Source organism: Somniosus microcephalus, chromosome 17 (assembly GCF_052327205.1).
Source record: "Somniosus microcephalus isolate GS21.2 chromosome 17, FLI_Smic_1.0, whole genome shotgun sequence".
Classification (NCBI taxonomy): Eukaryota; Metazoa; Chordata; class Chondrichthyes; order Squaliformes; family Somniosidae; genus Somniosus; species Somniosus microcephalus.
Window position 1 is genome coordinate 61,370,421 of NC_141003.1, and position 18,851 is coordinate 61,389,271.

The 18,851-nt window shown below is 51.4% G+C and overlaps 1 protein-coding gene across 1 annotated transcript in view; it reads left to right on the top strand.

The window, feature by feature from the left end:
* The window catches only part of LOC147105772 (uncharacterized), a 232,055-nt gene that overhangs the window by 35,881 nt on the left and 177,323 nt on the right, over positions 1-18,851 (top strand). Inside the window, 3 exon segments of the mRNA XM_086010942.1 lie at positions 10,225-10,501; positions 11,680-11,739; positions 13,445-13,504. Of these exon segments, the coding sequence (XP_085867068.1) occupies positions 10,225-10,501; positions 11,680-11,739; positions 13,445-13,504 (397 nt within the window).

Here is an 18,851-nt window from a genome sequence, read left to right on the forward strand (position 1 = left end):
CATTCTCCCTCCCTCGCTTTCTCCCTCCATCACTCTCTCCCTCCCTACTCTCTCCCCCTCGCACTCTTCCTCCCTCACTTTCTCTCTCCTTTCCTCTCACTCTCCCTCCCTCTCTCCCTCCCTTGCTTTCTCCCTCCCTCGCTTTCTCCCTCTCTCTCTCCCTTCCTCTCGCTCTCCCTCCCTCTCACTCTTTCTGCCTCTCTCCCTCACTCCCTCTTTTCCTCCCTCCCTCCCTCTCTCATCCTCCCTCTCTCTCCCTCCCTCTCACTCTCCCTCCCTCGCACTATCCCCCTCTCCCTCCCTTTCACCCCCCCTCTCACTCACTCCCTCTCTCCCCACTCCCTCTCCCTCCATCCCTCTCTCTCCTTCCCTCGCTTTCGCCAACCTCTCTCTCTCCCTCCCTCCCTTCCCTCTCTCTCTCCCTCCCTCGCACTCTCTCTCACTCTCTCTCCCACCCTCTCACTCTCCCACCCTCTCACTCTCCCACCCTCTCTCCCTCCCTCTCTCTCTCCCTCCCACTCTCCCTTCCTCCCTCGCTCTCTCCCCCCTCGCTCTCTCCCCCCTCTCTCTCCCCCTCTCTCTCCCCCCTCTCTCTCCCTCCCTCTCTCTCTCCCTCCCTCTCACTCTCCCTCCCTCTCTCCCTCACTCCCTCTCTCCCTCCATCCCTCTCCCTCCCTCACTTTTGCCCTCCCTTTCTCTATCCCGCCCTTTCTCTCTCCCTCCCTCTCCCTCTCACTCTCCCTTTCTCTATCCCTCCCTCTCTCTCTCCCTCCCTCCCTCTCTCCCTCCCTCCCTCTCTCCCTCCCTCCCTCTCCCTCCGACTCACTCTCTCTCCCTCGCTCTCTTCCTCCCTCTCTCTCTCCATCCCTCTCCCACCTGCTCTCTCTCCCTCCCTCGCTTTCTCCCTCCCTCTCTCTCTCCCTCCCACTCTCCCTTCCTCCCTCGCCCTCCTTCTCCCTCTCTCTCCCTCCCTCTCACTTTTGCTCCCTCGCTCTCCCTCTCTCTCTCTTTCTCTCTCCCTCTCTCCCCCCTCTCTCCCTTTCTCTCTCCCTCCCTCCCTCTGTTTCTCTGCCTCTCTCTCTCCCTCCCTCTCTCTCCCTCCATCTCTGTCTCCCATCTCTCACTCTCCCTCTCTCTCTCCCTCCCTCTCTCTCTACCTCCCTCTCTCTCTCCCTTCCTCTCTCCCTCCCTCTCTCTCTCCCTCCCTGGCACTCTCGCTCCCTCTCCCTCCCTCTCTCTCGCTCTCTCGCTCCCTCCCTCGCACTCTCTCTCCCCCTCACTCGCTCTCTCCCTTCCTCGCTCTCTCCCTCCCCCCCTCACTCTCCCTCCCGCACCCTCCCTCTCTCCCTCGCACTCTCCCTTTCTCTCGCTCCCCCTCTCCCTCTCGCTCCCCCTCTCCCTCCCTCTCCCTCTCTATCCTTCCCACTCAATTCAATTCAATTCAATTCAAATCGCTTTATTGGCATGACAAGGTACATCTTATGTTGCCAAAGCATTGAAAAACATTCATGGTTGAACACATAAACGCAGATCTATCCATACAGTGTATAAACAGATATATTCCTGAGTGTATAAATATACATTCATATAATTTATATATACTCTTTTCTTATATTTAGTGGTTGTCCCTCTGTTTATGGCAAGCTGTAACATAGTGTGCCGCTAAGGTTACACAATTTCTCTCTTCCCCTAGTAGGTATGGGAGTTTTTGGTCGTCATTCAAGTTTCTGAATTCCGGGCATATTTTTGTGAATTTTGGGTAGAAATTCTCCCTTATGCCCTGATATTTTCTACAAGCTGTGAGGAAGTGCATCTCTGTCTCCACCACTCCCTGACTGCAGTGAGAGCATATCCTATCCTCTCTTGGTAGCCGGGTCTGCCTGTGTCTACCTTTTTCGATCGCCAGGCTATGTTCACTAAGTCTGTACATTGTCAAGGTTTTTCTCAGTTTGCTATCCTTTACCATGGTCAGGTAATCAGCCATGTTGTATTGTCTGTTTAGGGCCAAGTAGCAATTGAGTTTGTTTTGGGCTTTTGTTGTTTCTGCCCAATATGACAGATATTTTTCCTTTTGCTTAGTGACGATTGTGTTGGGTCGAATTCTTTGTGTTACGCTGTCACTGTCCTGGGGCTGGTTATTGTTAGTAGTGTTAGTAGTTACTTCACTGAGTCCCAGGACTAGTCTCCCTCCCTACTCTCTCCCCCTCGCACTCTCCCTCCCTCGCTTTCTCTCTCCTTTCCTCTCACTCTCCCTCCCTCCCTCCCTTGCTTTCTCCCTCCCTCGCTTTCTCCCTCTCTCTCTCCCTCCCTCTCACTCTCCCTACCTCACACTTTCCCTCCCTCTCTCTCCCTCCCTCTCCCTCCCTCTCTCTCGCTCTCGCTCTCCTTCCCTTGCTCTCTCGCTCCGTCACTCTTTCTCTCCCTCCCTCTCTCCCTCTCTCTCTCCCTCGCACTATCCCCCTCTCTCTCCCTCCCTTTCACCCTCCCTCTCCCCCCCACTCCTTCTCTCCCCCACTCCCTCTCCCTCCATCCCTCTCTCTCCCTCCCTCGCTTTCACCCTCCCTCTCTCTCCCTCCCTCCCTCCCCTCTCTCTCCCTCTCTCTCTCCCTCCCTCGCACTCTCCCTCTCTCTCTCCCCCTCTCTCTCTCCCTCTCTCCCTCCCTCCCCCTCTCTCCCCCCTCTCTCTCTCCCTCTTTCTCTCGCTCTCTGTCACCCTCCCTCTCTTTCTCCCTCCCTCCCTCTCTCCCTCCCTCCCTCTCTCTCTCTCCCTCCCTCTCTCTCTCCCTCCCTCCCTCTCTCTCTCCCTCGCACTCTCCCTCCCTCTCTCTCTCCCTCCCTCTCTCAATTCAATTCAAATCGCTTTATTGGCATGACAAGGTACATCTTATGTTGCCAAAGCATCGAAAAACATTCATGGTTGTACACAAAAATACAGATCTATCCATACAGTGTATAAACAGATATATCCCTGAGTGTATAAATATACATTCATATAATTTGTATATACTCTTTTCTTATATTTAGTGGTTGTCCCTCTGTTTATGGCAAGCTGTAACATAGTGTGCCGCTAAGGTTACACAATTTCTCTCTTCCCCTAGTAGGTATGGGAGTTTTTGGTCGTCATTCAAATTTCAGAATTCCGGGCATATTTTTGTGAATTTTGGGTAGAAATTCTCCCTTATGCCCTGATATTTTCTACAAGCTGTGAGGAAGTGCATCTCTGTCTCCACCACTCCCTGACTGCAGTGAGAGCATATCCTGTCCTCTCTTGGTAGCCAGGTCTGCCTGTGTCTACCTTTTTCGATCGCCAGGCTATGTTCACTAAGTCTGTACATTGTCAAGGTTTTTCTCAGTTTGCTATCCTTTACCATGGTCAGGTAATCAGCCATGTTGTATTGTCTGTTTAGGGCCAAGTAGCAATTGAGTTTGCTTTGGGTTTTTGTTGTTTCTGTCCAATATGACAGATATTTTTCCTTTTGCTTAGCGACGATTGTGTTGGGTCGAATTCTTTGTGTTATGCTGTCACTGTCCTGGGGCTGGTTATTGTTAGTAGTGTTAGTAGTTACTTCACTGAGTCCCAGGACTAGTTGACTGAGGGTATTCTTCTTTATGGTCCTCTCTTGGCATTTCAGGGCTTCGTAATGATAGCATTGGGGGTTGCTCATTTCTAGGTGTTTCCAAAATTTGGTGGCTTTTTTTGGATAGTGATTATTAATGGATATTGGCCTAGTTCTGCCCTGCATGCATTGTTTACGGTTTTCCTTTGAGTCCGGAGGATACTTTTACAGAATTCTGCATGTAGGATCTCAATTGGGTGTTTGTCCCATTTTGCAAATTCTTGTTGCGTTAGCGGTCTCCCTCCCTCTCTCTCTCCCTCCCTCTCTCTCTCCCTCCCTCTTTCTCCCTCTCTCTCTCCCTCCCTCCCTCCCTCTCTCCCTCTCTCTCCACCTCCCTCTCTACCTCCCTCTCTCTCTCCCTCCCTCGCTCTCACTCTCCGGCTCTGCCCCTCCCTCTCTCTCTCCCCCTCCCTCTCTCTCTCCCTCCATCCCTCTCTCCCTCCCTCGCTTTTGCCCTCCCTCTCCCTCTCCCTCCCTCCCACCCCTCTCTCTCCCTCCCTCTCTCTCTCCCTCCCTCCCTTTCACCCTCCCTCTCTCCCCCACTCCCTCTCTCCTCCACTCCCTCTCTCCCCCACTCCCTCTCTCTCCCTCCCTCTCCCTCCATCCCTCTCTCCCTCCCTCTCTCTCCCTCCCTCTCACTCTCCCTCCATCCCTCTCCCTCCCTTGCTTTTGCCCTCCCTTTCTCTCTCCCTCCCTTTCCCTCTCCCTCACACACTCCCTCCCTCTCTTTCCCTCCCTCCCTCCCTCTCACTCTCCCTCGCGTTCTCCCTCCCTCTCTCCATCCCTCAGTCTCTCTCTCGCTCCCTCTCTCTCCCTCTCTCTCTCCCTCGCTCTCTCCCTCCCTCTTTCCCTCCCTCTCACTCTCCCTCCCTCTCACTCTCCCTCCCTCCTTCCCTCTCTCCCTCCCTCCCTCCCTCTCTCTCTGCCTCTCTCTCTCTCCCTTCCTCTCTCTCCCTCCCTCCCTCCCTCTCTCCCTCCCTCACACGCTCCCTCCCGCTCTCCCTTCCTCGCTCTCTCTCCCACTCTCGCTCCCTCCCTCGCTTTCTCCCTCCCTCCCTCCCTCTCACTCTCCCTCGCTTTCTCCCTCCCTCTCACTCTCCCTCCCTCACACTCTCCCTCCCTCTCTCCATCCCTCAATCTCACTCTCTCCCTCGTTCTCTCGCTCCCTCTGTCTCTCGCTCCCTCTGTCTCTCCCTCGCACTCTCCCTCCCTCCCTCCCTCCCTCTCTCTCTCTCCCTCTCCCACCCGCTCCCTCCCTCCCACGCCTTCTCCCTCACTCGCTTTCTCCCCCTCTCTCTCTCCCGCCCCTCTCTCTCCCTCACTCCCTCCCTCCCTCGCTTTCTCTCTCCCACCCTCTCTCTTCGTCCCTCCCTCTCTCCCTCTCACTCTCTCTCCCACCCTCTCTCTCACCCTCACTTGCTTTCTCCCTCCCTCTCTCTCTCCCTCCCTCTCTCTCTCCCTCCCTCCCTCTCACCCTCACTCCCTCTCTCTCCCTCACTTGCTTTCTCCCTCCCTCTCTCCCTCCCTCCCTCCCTCCCCCTCCCTCATTTTCTCTCTCCCTCCTTCTCTCTTCCTCCCTCCCTCTCTCTCCCATCCTCCCTCTCACTCTCCCTCCCTCACTCTTTCCCTCCCTCAGTCTCTCTCTCTCTCCCTCGCTCTCTCGCTCCCTGTCTCTCGCTCCCTCTCTCCCTCACACTCTCCCTCTCTCTCTCTCTTCCTCTCTCTCCCACTCTCTCCCTCTCTCTCCCTCCCTCCCTCTCTCTCTCTCCCTCCCTCTCACTCTCTCTCCCACCCTCTCTCTCTCCCTCCCTCACACTCTCCCTCCCGCTCTCCCTTCCTCGCTCTCTCTCTCCCACTCTTGCTCCCTCCCTCGCTTCTCCCTCGCTTTCTCCCTCGCTTTCTCTCTCCCTCCCTCTCTCTCTCTCTCGCACTCTCCCTCCCTCCCTTACTCTCTCCCTCCCTCTCACTCTCTTGCTCTCTCTCCCCCGCACTCTCCCTCCCTCTCTCTATCGCTCCCTCTCTCGCTCTCTCCCACCTTCTCACTCTCCCTCCCTCTCACCCTCCCTCCCTCCCTCGCTCTCTCCCTCTCTCTCTCCCTCCCTCTCACTCTCCCTCCCTCCCTCTCTCTCCCTCTCACTCTCTCTCTCCCTCCCTCTTTCTCTCCCTCCCTCGCTCTCTGCAGCCCTCTCACTCAATTCAATTCAATTCAATTCAAATCGCTTTATTGGCATGACAAGGTACATCTTATGTTGCCAAAGCATCGAAAAACATTTATGGTTGAACACATAAACGCAGATCTATCCATACAGTGTATAAACAGATATATCCCTGAGTGTATAAATATACCATCATATAATTTGTATATACTCTTTTCTTAGATTTAATGGTTGTCCCTCTGTTTATGGCAAGCTGTAACATAGTATGGGAGTTTTTGGTCGTCATTCAAATTTCTGAATTCCGGGCATATTTTTGTGAATTTTGGGTAGAAATTCTCCCTTATGCCCTGATATTTTCCACAAGCTGTGAGGAAGTGCATCTCTGTCTCCACCACCCCCTGTCTGCAGTGAGAGTATATCCTGTTCTCTCTTGTCAGCCAGGTCTGTCCGTGTCTGCCTTTTTCGATAGCCAGGCTATGCTCACTAAGTCTGTACATAGTCAAGGTTTTTCTCAATTTGCTATCTTTTACCGTGGTCAGGTATTCAGCCATGTTGTATTGTCTGTTTAGGGCCAAGTAGCAATTGAGTTTGTTTTGGATTTTTGTTGTTTCTGCCCAATATGACAGATATTTTTCCTTTTGCTTAGTGACAATTGTGTTGGGTCGAATTCTCTGTGCTACGATGTCACTGTCCTGGGGCTGGTTATTGTTAGTAGTGTTAGTAGTTACTTCACTGAGTCCCAGGACTAGTTGACTGAGGGTATTCTTCTTTATGATCCTCTCTTGGCATTTCAGGGCTTCGTAATGATAGCAGTGGGGGTTGCTCACTTTTAGGTGTTTCCAAAATTTGGTGGCTCTTTTTTGGATAGTAATTATTAATGGATATTGGCCTAGATCTTGCCCTGCATGCATTGTTTACGGTTTTCCTTTGAGTCCGGAGGATACTTTTACAGAATTCTGCATGTAGGATCTCAATTGGGTGTTTGTCCCATTTTGCAAATTCTTGTTGTGTTAGTGGTCCCCACCCCTCACTGCCATAGAGTGCAATTGGTTCATTAATGATTTGAAAATTTTGAGCCAAATGCTAATTGGGATTTCTATTTGGATTGATTTTTTAATGGCATAGAAAGCCCTTCTTGCTTTCTCTTTCAGTTCATTCACAGCCAGATGAAAATTTCCCGTAGAACTGATTTTTAAGCCCAAGTATGTGTAGTTAGTGGTTTGTTCAATTTTAGTTGTTCCTAGTGTGAAATTTATTCTGGGTCCCTGATGTCTGGATCTTTGCTGGAACACAGGACTTTGTTTTTTTGGGGGTTTATTGTCAGGGCCCAGGTCTGACAGTACGACTCTAGCAGATCCAGGTTCTGCTGTAGACCCTCCTTAGTTGGTGACAGCAGAACCAGGTCATCTGCATAGAGGAGGAATTTAACCTCGGATTCATATAGGGTGAGGCCGGGTGCTGTAGATTGTTCAAGTAGTTTTGCCAATTCATTTATGTAAATATTAAAGAGTGTCGGTGAGATGGGCGAGCCCTGCGTCACACCACGCCACTGTGGGAAGTATTTTGTTTGTTTGTCTCCAATTTTAACTGCACATTTATTGTTTGTATACATTGATTTAATTACATCATATGTTTTTCCCCCTACACCACTTTCAATAAGTTTCACGAATAGACCGTCGTGCCAGATGGAATCGAAAGCCTTCTGGAAATCTATAAAGCAGGCAAAAATTTTGCTTTTGTTTTGATGAACATGTTTGTCAATTAGGGTCTGTAGGGTGAAGATATGATCTGATGTTCTATAGTTTGGTAGGAATCCAATTTGGCTTTTACTCAAGACATTGTGCTCCTCAAGGAAGTTTATAAGTCTTTTGTTTATGATATTACAGAATACCTTCCCCAAGTTACTGTTTACACAGATGCCTCGATAGTTATTTGGGTCAACTTTGTCTCCACTTTTGTATATGGGCGTTATGAGTCCTTTGTTCCAGATATCAGGGAAGTGACCTCCGTTTTGAATGGCCAATTCGTCGTGTTGTTTTTTGTGTAATGTATTCCAGTTGTCCCAGAAACAATTGGAATCAATGGATTCCTCAATGGAGCTGAGTGTATTCTTAATATACTGCTCTTTTTTGGTTCTGAGTGTGTTTTTGTATTGTGTTAGTGCCTGACAATAAGTAAAGCGTAATTCCTCATTTTCTGGCTGTCTGTGTTTTTGGTTTGATATTTTTCTAAGTTTTTTCCTCATGTTATGGCAATCTGGGTCAAACCATTTTTCATAGTTTTTTGTTTTGGGTTTATTCTTGCGAACTTTCAAGTTTGACATTGTTGCCAAATTATCAAAAATATTATTTAGGTTATTCACTGCCCGGTTTACGCCTTCTTTATTGTGAGTGTATATGTTTTCCAGAAAGGTGTCCAAGAGAGTTTGAGTTGATTGATTGCTAATTGCTTTCTGGTATTTTTCCGTGCTGTTTTTGGCCCATCTGTAGGATTTTTTGATGTTGTACAGCTTACTGGGTTGTGTTTCTGTGTTGGTTGTTTCTGTCCTTTTAAGATACGAAGTAATTTGACTGTGGTCTGACAGTGTTGTTTGTGGTTTGACTGTGAATGCTCTGAAAGAGGATGGGTCCAAATCCGTAATCATATAGTCTACGGTGCTGCAGCCAAGAGGTGAGCAATAGGTTGATCTTCCTAGGGAGTCTCCCATGAACCTCCCTCTCACTCTCCCTCCCTCCCTCTCTCCCTCCCTCTCTCTCTCCCTCCCTCTCTCTCTCTCCCTCCCTCTCACTCTCCCTCCCCCTCTCTCCCTTTCACTCTCTCCCTCCATCACTTTCTCCCTCCCCCCTCGCTCTCTCCCTCCCTCCCTCTCTCTCTCCCTCCCTCACACTCTCCCTCCCTCACTTTCTCTCTCCCTCTCTTTCTCCATCGCTCTCCCTCCCTCTCTCTCTTTCTCCCTCCCTCCCTCTCTCCCTCGCACCCTCTCTCACACCCTCCCTCCCTCACACTCCCTCCCTCCCTCGCACTCCCCTTCCCTCCTTTGCACTCTCCCTCCCTCCCACACGCTCTCTTTCCCGCGCACCCTCCATCCCTCCCTCCCCCTCCATCGGACTCTCCCCTCCCTCACGTTCTGTCCCTCGCGCTGGATAAAGGGAAGAGAAGTGGCAGCGAAAGTACGGACAGAACCTAGCTTTAATGATGTGTGCCTAACTCTCTAACTGTAACCAAGGTATATCTGACTGACAGTGCCTGTACCAAGGTATATCTGACTGACAGTGCCTGTACCAAGGGGTATCTGACTGACGGTGCCTGTACCAAGGGGTAGACTGACGGTGCCTGTACCAAGGGGTATCTGACTGACGGTGCCTGTACCAAGGGGTATCTGACTGACGGTGCCTGTACTAAGGGGTATCTGACTGACGGTGCCTGTACCAAGGTGTCTCTGACTGATGGCACCTGTAACAAGGTGTATCTGACTGACGCTGCCTGTCCCAAGGTGTATCTGACTGACAGTGCCTGTACCAAGGTGTATCTGACTGACAGTGCCTGTACCAAGGTGTCAAAGACTGACAGTGCCTGTGCCAAGGTGTATCTGACTTCAGTGCCTGTACCAATGTGTATCTGACTGACAGTGCCTGTACCAATGTGTATCTGACTGACAGTGCCTGTACCAAGGTGTCAGAGACTGACTGTGCCTTTACTAAGGTGTCAGAGACTGACTGTGCCTGTACAAAGGTGTCTCTGACTGATGGCGCCTGTAACAAGGTGTATCTGACTGACGCTGCCTGTAACAAGGTGTATCTGACTGACGCTGCCTGTACCAAGGTGTATCTGACTGACGGTGCCTGTACCAAGGGGTATTTGACTGATGGTACCAGTACCAAGTGGTATCTGACGGACAGTGCCTGTACCAAGGGGTATCTGACTGGTGCCTGTGACTAACTTGGTTCTGGTTATAATTCACTCCACAATTTTTCCATTCATGGTGATTTCCAGTGTTGGATAAAACAAAGTTTCAGCCTTGTGGGAATGGGCTATAGCCTGTGTTTTATGTTCTTGATTTGTGCCTTGATGCAGAAACTCTCCACTCCCACCGATTGTTATTTGAACATTTTGAATGTGTCAATCTTTCATCCCTTTCTTTCTCTGAGCATTGAGCGGATCATCACGCAACAACCCTCGAGGGTTTCACTTCATTCCCATTAAGGATTGGCGAGTATTTACCCACAACATTCCCTCGGGAGATTAAATGGCTGGGGTGGTGTCCATGAGAGGGTAGACTGTCCATGGGCTGTGAAAGGAATGAATTTGATGGGCTGAATGGGCCTTAACATTGTTTCATGCTTCTGATCCTAGTTTAGCTGTGGCCCTGCGGTTATTGCCCTGCAAAGCCAAGGGGCCTCGCCCAGTGAGTAGGGTGATGGTGAACTCACCACCGGTGCTTTGCTCTGCAGGACACTCAAGCTGAATGTGCTGATCTGACACTGAAGAACAGAGAATCACTCAGAACAGACTTGGAAGACAGGACTGAACATAAAAACACAGAGGCAAAGATGGAGGACCTGCAGAGTAAGAGCGACCAGGAGAAGCTTGCTGAGGTGAAGGCAGAGAACACAGAAGGGGAGAGAAAGGATGGTGAAGAGACTCCAGATGGCAAAGATACAGCTTCACCTGACACCGACATGGAGGACGGGCTGAACAAGAAACGCAGAAGACCAACTCTACGGAAAGGTGCGGCCTGGGGATAGGTCTGGAGATAGGCTGACTGGGGCCTGGGGATAGGCTGACTGGGGCCTGGGGATAGGCTGACAGTGGCCTGGGGCTGGGCCTGGGGATACGCTGACTGGAGACTGGGGATAGGCTGACTGGGGCCTGGGGATAGGCTGACAGTGGCCTGGGGCTGGGCCTGGGGATAGGCTGACTGGGGCCTGGGGATAGGCTGACAGTGGCCTGGGGCTGGGCCTGGGGATAGGCTGACTGGGGCCTGGGGATAGGCTGACAGTGGCCTGGGGCTGGGCCTGGGGATAGGCTGACTGGAGACTGGGGATAGGCTGACAGTGGCCTGGGGCTGGGCCTGGGGATAGGCTGACTGGAGACTGGGGATAGGCTGACAGTGGCCTGGGGCTGGGGCTGGGGATAGGCTGACTGGAGACTGGGGATAGGGTAATCTCTCTCTCTCTCGTTTTGTCTCTGTCTCTGTCTCTCTCTTTCTGTCTCTCTTTTTCTCTGTCTCCCTCTCTCTGTCTCCCTCTCTCTCTGTCTTTCTCTGTCTTTCTGTCTCTCTCTCTTTGTCTCTTTCTCTCTCTCTCTTTGTCTCTTTCTGTCTCTCTCGCTCTGTCTCTCTCTGTCTGTCTCTCTGTACCTGTCTGTCTTTATCTGTCTGTCTCTCTCTCTCTGTCTTTCTCTCCCTCTGATAAACAAGCTGTGCTGGTCTTGCTCAGACTGAGCTTGGTCTCTGCCTGTTCCGTATAATTTTATTTCTCTCAGCCTGTTGTGACATTACAGAAGGATTGTGTGATATTCAACAGGGACAGATCTGTGGTTCTGTTCAGTGTTTCGGACTGTTACCTATTGAGATTAGGCTTGGATTGTTATATATCTGTGAGGTACTGTGAGAATTCTCTACCCAAAGTGCTGTGGAAGCTCAGTCGTTGAGTATATTCCAGGCTGAGATAAATAGATTTTTGGACTCTAGGGGAATCAAGTGATATGAGGATAGGACGGGAAAGTGGAGACGAGGTCGAAGATCAGCCATGACCTTATTGAATGGCGGAGCAGGCTCGAAGGGCCGTATGAACTACTCCTGCTCCTATTTCTTCTGTTCTTATGTAACAACACTCATTTAAATGTTTAACTGAAATATCCATTTAAAGGTAATTATTTAATTTTTTCATATTTTTCTGTTGCAGAGAAAAGACTTCAGGAATCAAAGATTCTGCGTAAACAAGCCATGGTCAGAGACATGAGTGGTAACTGTCCTCTCTGCACAGCACCGCAATTACCGCCCCACAATTACAGCGACCATGCACTCAATTCCTCATTCTCCCCCTCCCCTGAAGGTGCTGACTCTCTCTCCCCCTCCCCTGAAGCTGCTGACTCTCTCTCCCCCTCCCCTGAAGGTGCTGACTCTCTCGCCCCCTCCCCTGAAGGTGCGGACTCTCTCTCCCCCCTCCCCTGAAGGTGCTGACTCTCTCTCCCCCTCCCCTGAAGCTGCTGACTCTCTCTCCCCCCTCCCCTGAAGCTGCTGACTCTCTCCCCGCCCCCCCGAAGGTGCTGACTCTCTCCCCCTCCCCTGAGGGTGCTGACTCTCTCCCCCCTCCCCTGAAGGTGCTGACTCTCTCCCCCTCCCCTGAAGGTGCTGACTCTCTCCCCCTCCCCTGAAGGTGCTGACTCTCTCCCCCCTCCCCTGAAGGTGCTGACTCTCTCCCCCCTCTCCTGAAGGTGCTGACTCTCTCCCCCCTCCCCTGAAGGTGCTGACTCTCTCCCCCCTCCCCTGAAGCTGCTGACTCTCTCCCCGCCCCCCCGAAGGTGCTGACTCTCTCCCCCTCCCCTGAAGGTGATGACTCTCTCCCCCTCCCCTAAAGGTGCGGACTCTCTCCCCCCTCCCCTGAAGGTGATGACTCTCTCCCCCCTCCCCTAAAGGTGCGGACTCTCTCTCCCCTCCCCTGAAGGTGCTGACTCTCTCCTCCCCCTCCCCTGAAGCTGCTGACTCTCTCTCCCCCCTCCCCTGAAGGTGCTGACTCTCTCCCCCCTCCCCTGAAGGTGCTGACTCTCTCTCCCCTCCCCTGAAGGTGCTGACTCTCTCTCCCCATCCCCTGAAGGTGCTGACTCTCTCTCCCCCTCCCCTGAAGGTGCTGACTCTCTCTCCCCCCTCCCCTGAAGGTGCTGACTCTCTCTCCCCATCCCCTGAAGGTGCTGACTCTCTCTCCCCCCTCCCCTGAAGGTGCTGACTCTCTCTCCCCATCCCCTGAAGGTGCTGACTCTCTCTCCCCCCTCCCCTGAAGGTGCTGACTCTCTCTCCCCTCCCCTGAAGGTGCTGACTCTCCTCCCCCTCCCCTGAAGCTGCTGACTCTCTCTCCCCCCTCCCCTGAAGGTGCTGACTCTCTCTCCCCATCCCCTGAAGGTGCTGACTCTCTCTCCCCCCTCCCCTGAAGGTGCTGACTCTCCTCCCCCTCCCCTGAAGCTGCTGACTCTCTCTCCCCCCTCCCCTGAAGGTGCTGACTCTCTCCCCCTCCCCTGAAGGTGCTGACTCTCTCCCCCTCCCCTGAAGGTGCTGACTCTCTCCCCCTCCCCTGAAGCTGCTGACTCTCTCTCCCCCCTCCCCTGAAGGTGCTGACTCTCTCCCCCTCCCCTGAAGGTGCTGACTCTCTCCCCCTCCCCTGAAGGTGCTGACTCTCTCTCCCCCCTCCCCTGAAGGTGCTGACTCTCCTCCCCCCTCCCCTGAAGCTGCGGACTTTCTCTCCCCTCCCCTGAAGGTGATGACTCTCTCCCCCTCCCCTGAAGGTGCTGACTCTCTCCCCCCCCTCCCCTGAAGGTGCTGACTCTCTGCCCCCTCCCCTGAAGATTCTGACTCTTTCCCATCCTCAGTTAATGCATCTATTGGAAAAAATATATTGCCTTTGGTTACCTCCTGTACAACTGCAATAACAGGTATTTAACTTCAATGTGTTTCAGAGAGAGGCCCACCAGAGGTGAAGGTCCTGCGTCAACAAGCAATCGTCCGTGATGTGAGCGGTGAGTCTCTAACTGGTTACTGCAACACTGAGTCACTGATTGGAGTGCTCAGTCACAATATTCTCATTAGCACTGTGATATTTTGGAGATGGTGCAGAGAAGGACAAGAATTACTCCAGCACTTGTGTCTGGGGGGCATCTGTGTTCTGAGGATACACTCTAAAATTGGATTTGTTCTGACCGCAGCTTGAGATTGGGTGGGTAGAGCCCATGATAGGGGAGAGTGTATATGGGCTGAGGGCTGTACAAAACATCAGTTAGCCCACAGTTAGAGACTGTGTGCAGTTCTGGGTGCCCTTTATAGAAAGGGCATTAAAATAATGGAGCTCGGACAGTGTAGATTCACCAAGATTCCAGGGATGGGAAACTAGAGTTATGAGGAGAGACTGGGACTGTTCCCACTGGGGCACAGAAGGCTCAAAGGAGATTTGATGGAGGTTTTAAAAATTATAAAGCGTTTTGACAGAGTGAATGGAGAAAGACCGTTTCCTCTGGTCGGGGAGTTAGTGATGAGGGATCATCAATTATTGTGAGAGTGAGGTTAGGAGAAATGTGTTTTCCCAAGTGGGTTGTTGGAGCATGGAATGATTTGCCATAGGAAGTAGTTGAGGCAGAGACCATTGGATCTTTTAATGGAAAATTGGATGAATATTTGAAGCAAAGGAAGATACAGCGCTATGGGGAGAGAGCGAGGCAGCGGAGTTAGTTAGGAATTGACACAGGGCTATGGGGAGAGAGTGGGACAGTGAGATTAGTTAGGAATTGACACAGGGCTATGGGGAGAGAGTGGGACAGTGAGATTAGTTAGGAATTGACACAGGGCTATGGGGAGAGAGTGGGACAGTGAGATTAGTTAGGAATTGACACAGGGCTATGGGGAGAGAGTGGGACAGTGAGATTAGTTTGGGATTAACACAGGGCTATGGGGAGAGAGTGGGACAGTGAGATTAGTTAGGAATTGACACAGGGCTATGGGGAGAGAGCGAGGCAGCGGAGTTAGGAATTGACACAGGGCTATGGGGAGAGAGTGGGACAGTGAGATTAGTTAGGAATTGACACAGGGCTATGGGGAGAGAGCGAGGCAGCGGAGTTAGTTAGGAATTGACACAGGGCTATGGGGAGAGAGTGGGACAGTGAGATTAGTTAGGAATTGACACAGGACTATGGGGAGAGAGTGGGACAGTGAGATTAGTTAGGAATTGACACAGGGCTATGGGGAGAGAGTGGGACAGTGAGATTAGTTAGGAATTGACACAGGGCTATGGGGAGAGAGTGGGACAGTGAGATTAGTTAGGAATTGACACAGGGCTATGGGGAGAGAGTGGGACAGTGAGATTAGTTAGGAATTGACACAGGGCTATGGGGAGAGAGTGGGACAGTGAGATTAGTTAGGAATTGACACAGGGCTATGGGGAGAGAGTGGGACAGTGAGATTAGTTAGGAATTGACACAGGGCTATGGGGAGAGAGCGAGGCAGCGGAGTTGGGTTAGGAATTGACACAGGACTATGGGGAGAGAGTGGGACAGTGAGATTAGTTTGGGATTAACACAGGGCTATGGGGAGAGAGTGGGGCAGTGAGATTAGTTTGGGATTAACACAGGACTATGGGGAGAGAGTGGGACAGTGAGATTAGTTTGGGATTAACACAGGGCTATGGGGAGAGAGTGAGGCAGTGAGATTAGTTTGGGATTAACACAGGGCTATGGGGAGAGAGTGGGGCAGTGAGATTAGTTTGGGATTAACACAGGACTATGGGGAGAGAGTGGGACAGTGAGATTAGTTTGGGATTAACACAGGGCTATGGGGAGAGAGTGGGGCAGTGAGATTAGTTTGGGATTAACACAGGACTATGGGGAGAGAGTGGGACAGTGAGATTAGTTTGGGATTAACACAGGGCTATGGGGAGAGAGTGAGGCAGTGAGATTAGTTTGGGATTGACACAGTGCTATGGGGAGAGAGCGAGGCAGCGGAGTTAGTTAGGAATTGACACGGCTATGGGGAGAGAGTGGGGCAGTGGGATTAGTTTGGGATTAACACAGGACTATGGGGAGAGAGTGGGACAGTGAGATTAGTTAGGAATTGACACAGGGCTATGGGGAGAGAGCGAGGCAGCGGAGTTAGTTAGGAATTGACACAGGACTATGGAGAGAGAGTGGGACAGTGAGATTAGTTTGGGATTAACACAGGACTATGTGGAGAGAGTGAGGCAGTGGGAATAGTTTGGGATTGACACAGTGCTATGGGGAGAGAGTGAGGCAGTGGGATTAGTTTGGGATTGACAGTGCTATGGGGAGAGAGTGGGGCAGTGAGATTAGTTTGAGATTAACACAGGACTATGGGGAGAGAGTGAGGCAGTGGGATTAGTTTGAGATTAACACAGGACTATGGGAAGAGAGTGGGGCAGTGAGATTAGTTTGGGATTAACACAGGACTATGGGGAGAGAGTGGGACAGTGAGATTAGTTTGAGATTAACACAGGACTATGGGGAGAGAGTGAGGCAGTGGGATTAGTTTGGGATTGACACAGTGCTATGGGGAGAGAGTGGGGCAGTGGGATTAGTTTGGGATTGAGACAGGGCTATGGGGGGAACACGGAGCAGTGGGATTAGTTTGCGATTGCTCTAGCAAAGAACTGGCACAGACACTTGGGCCAAGTGGCCTCCTTCTGTGTATCAAACCTCTGTAGTTCCTTTACCCAGCTGTATTCTTAGTGTAAAGTACAAACACCTCAATATGATGATGCAATTCACATTAAAGCACTTCACAACAATATGAAAAGGAACCTTTCATTGTCAGTCTTGTACTCAGCTATTCCCACTCCCACTGACAACCCCGCCTCGGCAACAAACTGCTACACCGTCTCATTCTGGCAGCAGGTGGCGCCAATGGACAGTTCTCTGTTGAATGGGACTGCTGGAATCCCAGATCAGTGCTGCCACAATGCCAGGAATACTGCAGATGGGGTAAATACTCTCTCCCTCCTCCGCCGTTATATTTGCTGAAACTCAATCCACATAATATAAATAATTGAAGGAACAAAAACGTTTACTGATGCTTTATATAAACAGGGTCAAAAGGAATTGATGAATTCAGTGTGGACATCGAACCCTCCCAGTACAGGTACAGCACGGGTTAGATACGGAGTAAAGCTCCCTCTACACTGCCCCATCAAACACTCCCAGGGCAGATACAGCACGGGTTAGATACAGAGTAAAGCTCCCTCTACACTGCCCCATCAAACACTCCCAGGGTAGGTAGAGCACGGGTTAGATACAGAGAAAAGCTCCCTCTACACTGCCCCATCAAACACTCCCAGGGCAGGTACAGCACGGGTTAGATACAGAGTAAAGCTCCCTCTACACTGCCCCATCAAACACTCCCAGGGCAGGTACAGCACAGGTTAGATACAGAGTAAAGCTCCCTCTACACTGTCGCATCAAACACTCCCAGGGCAGGTGCAGCACGGGTTAGATACAGAGTAAAGCTCCCTCTACACTGCCCAATCAAACACTCCCAGAGCAGGTACAGCACGGGTTAGATACAGAGTAAAGCTCCCTCAAGTGCAACACTCCCTTCGTCGACAGTGCTATCAAGCAGCACTTACTCACCAATAACCTGCTCGTTGACGTTCAGTTTGGGTTCCGCCAAGACCACTCGGCTCCCGACCTCATTACAGCCTTGGTCCAAACATGGATAAAAGAGCTGAATTCCAGAGGTGAGAGGTGAGAGTGACTGCCCTTGACATCAAGGCAGCGTTTGAATGTCCCATTGAATGTCAATGGGAATCAAGGGGAAAACACTCCACTGGCTGAAGTCATACCTAGCACAAACTAAGATGGTCATGATTGTTGGAGGCTGATCATCTCAGCCCTAGGACATCACTGCGGGAGTTCCTCAGGGCAGTGTCCGAGGCCCAACCATCATTAGTCGCTTCGTCAATGACCTTCCCTCCATCATAGGGTCAGAAGTGGGGATGTTCGCTGATGACGGCACAGTGTTCAGTTCCATTCGCAACTCCTCAGATAATGAAGCAGTCTATGCCTGCATGCAGCCAGACCTGGATGACATTCAGGCTTGGTCTGATAAGTGGCAAGTAACATTCGTGCCACACAAGTGCCAGGCAATGACCATCTCCGACAAGAGAGAGTCTAACCATCACCCCTTGATATTCAACGGCATTACCATCGCCGAATCCCCCACCATCAACATCCTGGGTGTCACCATTTACCAGAAACGTAACTGGACCAGCCACATAAGTAATGTGGCTACAAGAGCAGGTCAGAGGCTAGGTATTCTGTGGCGAGTGTCTCACCTCCTGACTCTCCAAACCCTTTCCACTATCTACAAGGCTCAAGTCAGGAGTGTGATGGAATACTCTCCACTTGCCTGGATGAGTGCAGCCCCAACAACACTCGAGAAGCTTGACAACATCCAGGACAAAGCAGCCTGCTTGATTGGCACCCCATCCACCACCTTAAACATTCACTCCCTCCACTGCCAGTGTACCGCGGCTGCAGTGTGTACCATCTACAAGATGCACTGCAGCAACTCGCCAAGGCTTCTTCGACAGCACCTCCCAAACCCGCGACCTCTTCCACCTAGAAGGACAAGGGCAGCAGGCGCATGGGAACACCACCACCTCCAAGTACCCCTCCAAGACACACACCATCCTGACTTAGAAATATATCGCCGATCCTTCATCGTCGCTGGGTCAAAATCCTGGAACTCCCTCCCTAACAGCACTGTGGGAGTACCTTCACCACACGGACTGCAGCGGTTCAAGAAGGCTGCTCACCACCACCTTCTCAAAGGCAATTAGGGAAGGGCAATAAATGCTGGCCTTGCCAGCGATGCCCACATCCCATAAACAAATAAAAAACTGCATAGCCAGTAATTGGGGACCACCCCCACCCCAACCCCCCTCCCAACCCCCTACCCCCACACCCCACCCCCACACCCCCTCCCCCACCCTTCCCCACATCCTCTGCCAGAACACATTGGGTTCACTTATGGAATGTTGCTGCAGGCTTTCCAAACTGAAAGCAAATCTGTAAGCAGGATATTAATATCAAACCTCATTAATAACATTCTGTGGTGCTGCCTCATCCCAGTGAATGTTAGAAGTACAGACAGCTGTTAATACTGATACTACATGCCAGGCAGCAACCTGGCGTGGGGGTCACCCCACTGAGAGGAGTGTTAAATTATACTCGTACGTCCTGTCTCATCTCCAAAGGAAGAGGATCAACATCTCACGCACTCGCCTTAAATACCACCGCCAAGAGAGTGCATGCTCCCAGCTCACGCTCTCTCACTCTCTCTCTCCTTCATATACACGCACTCGCC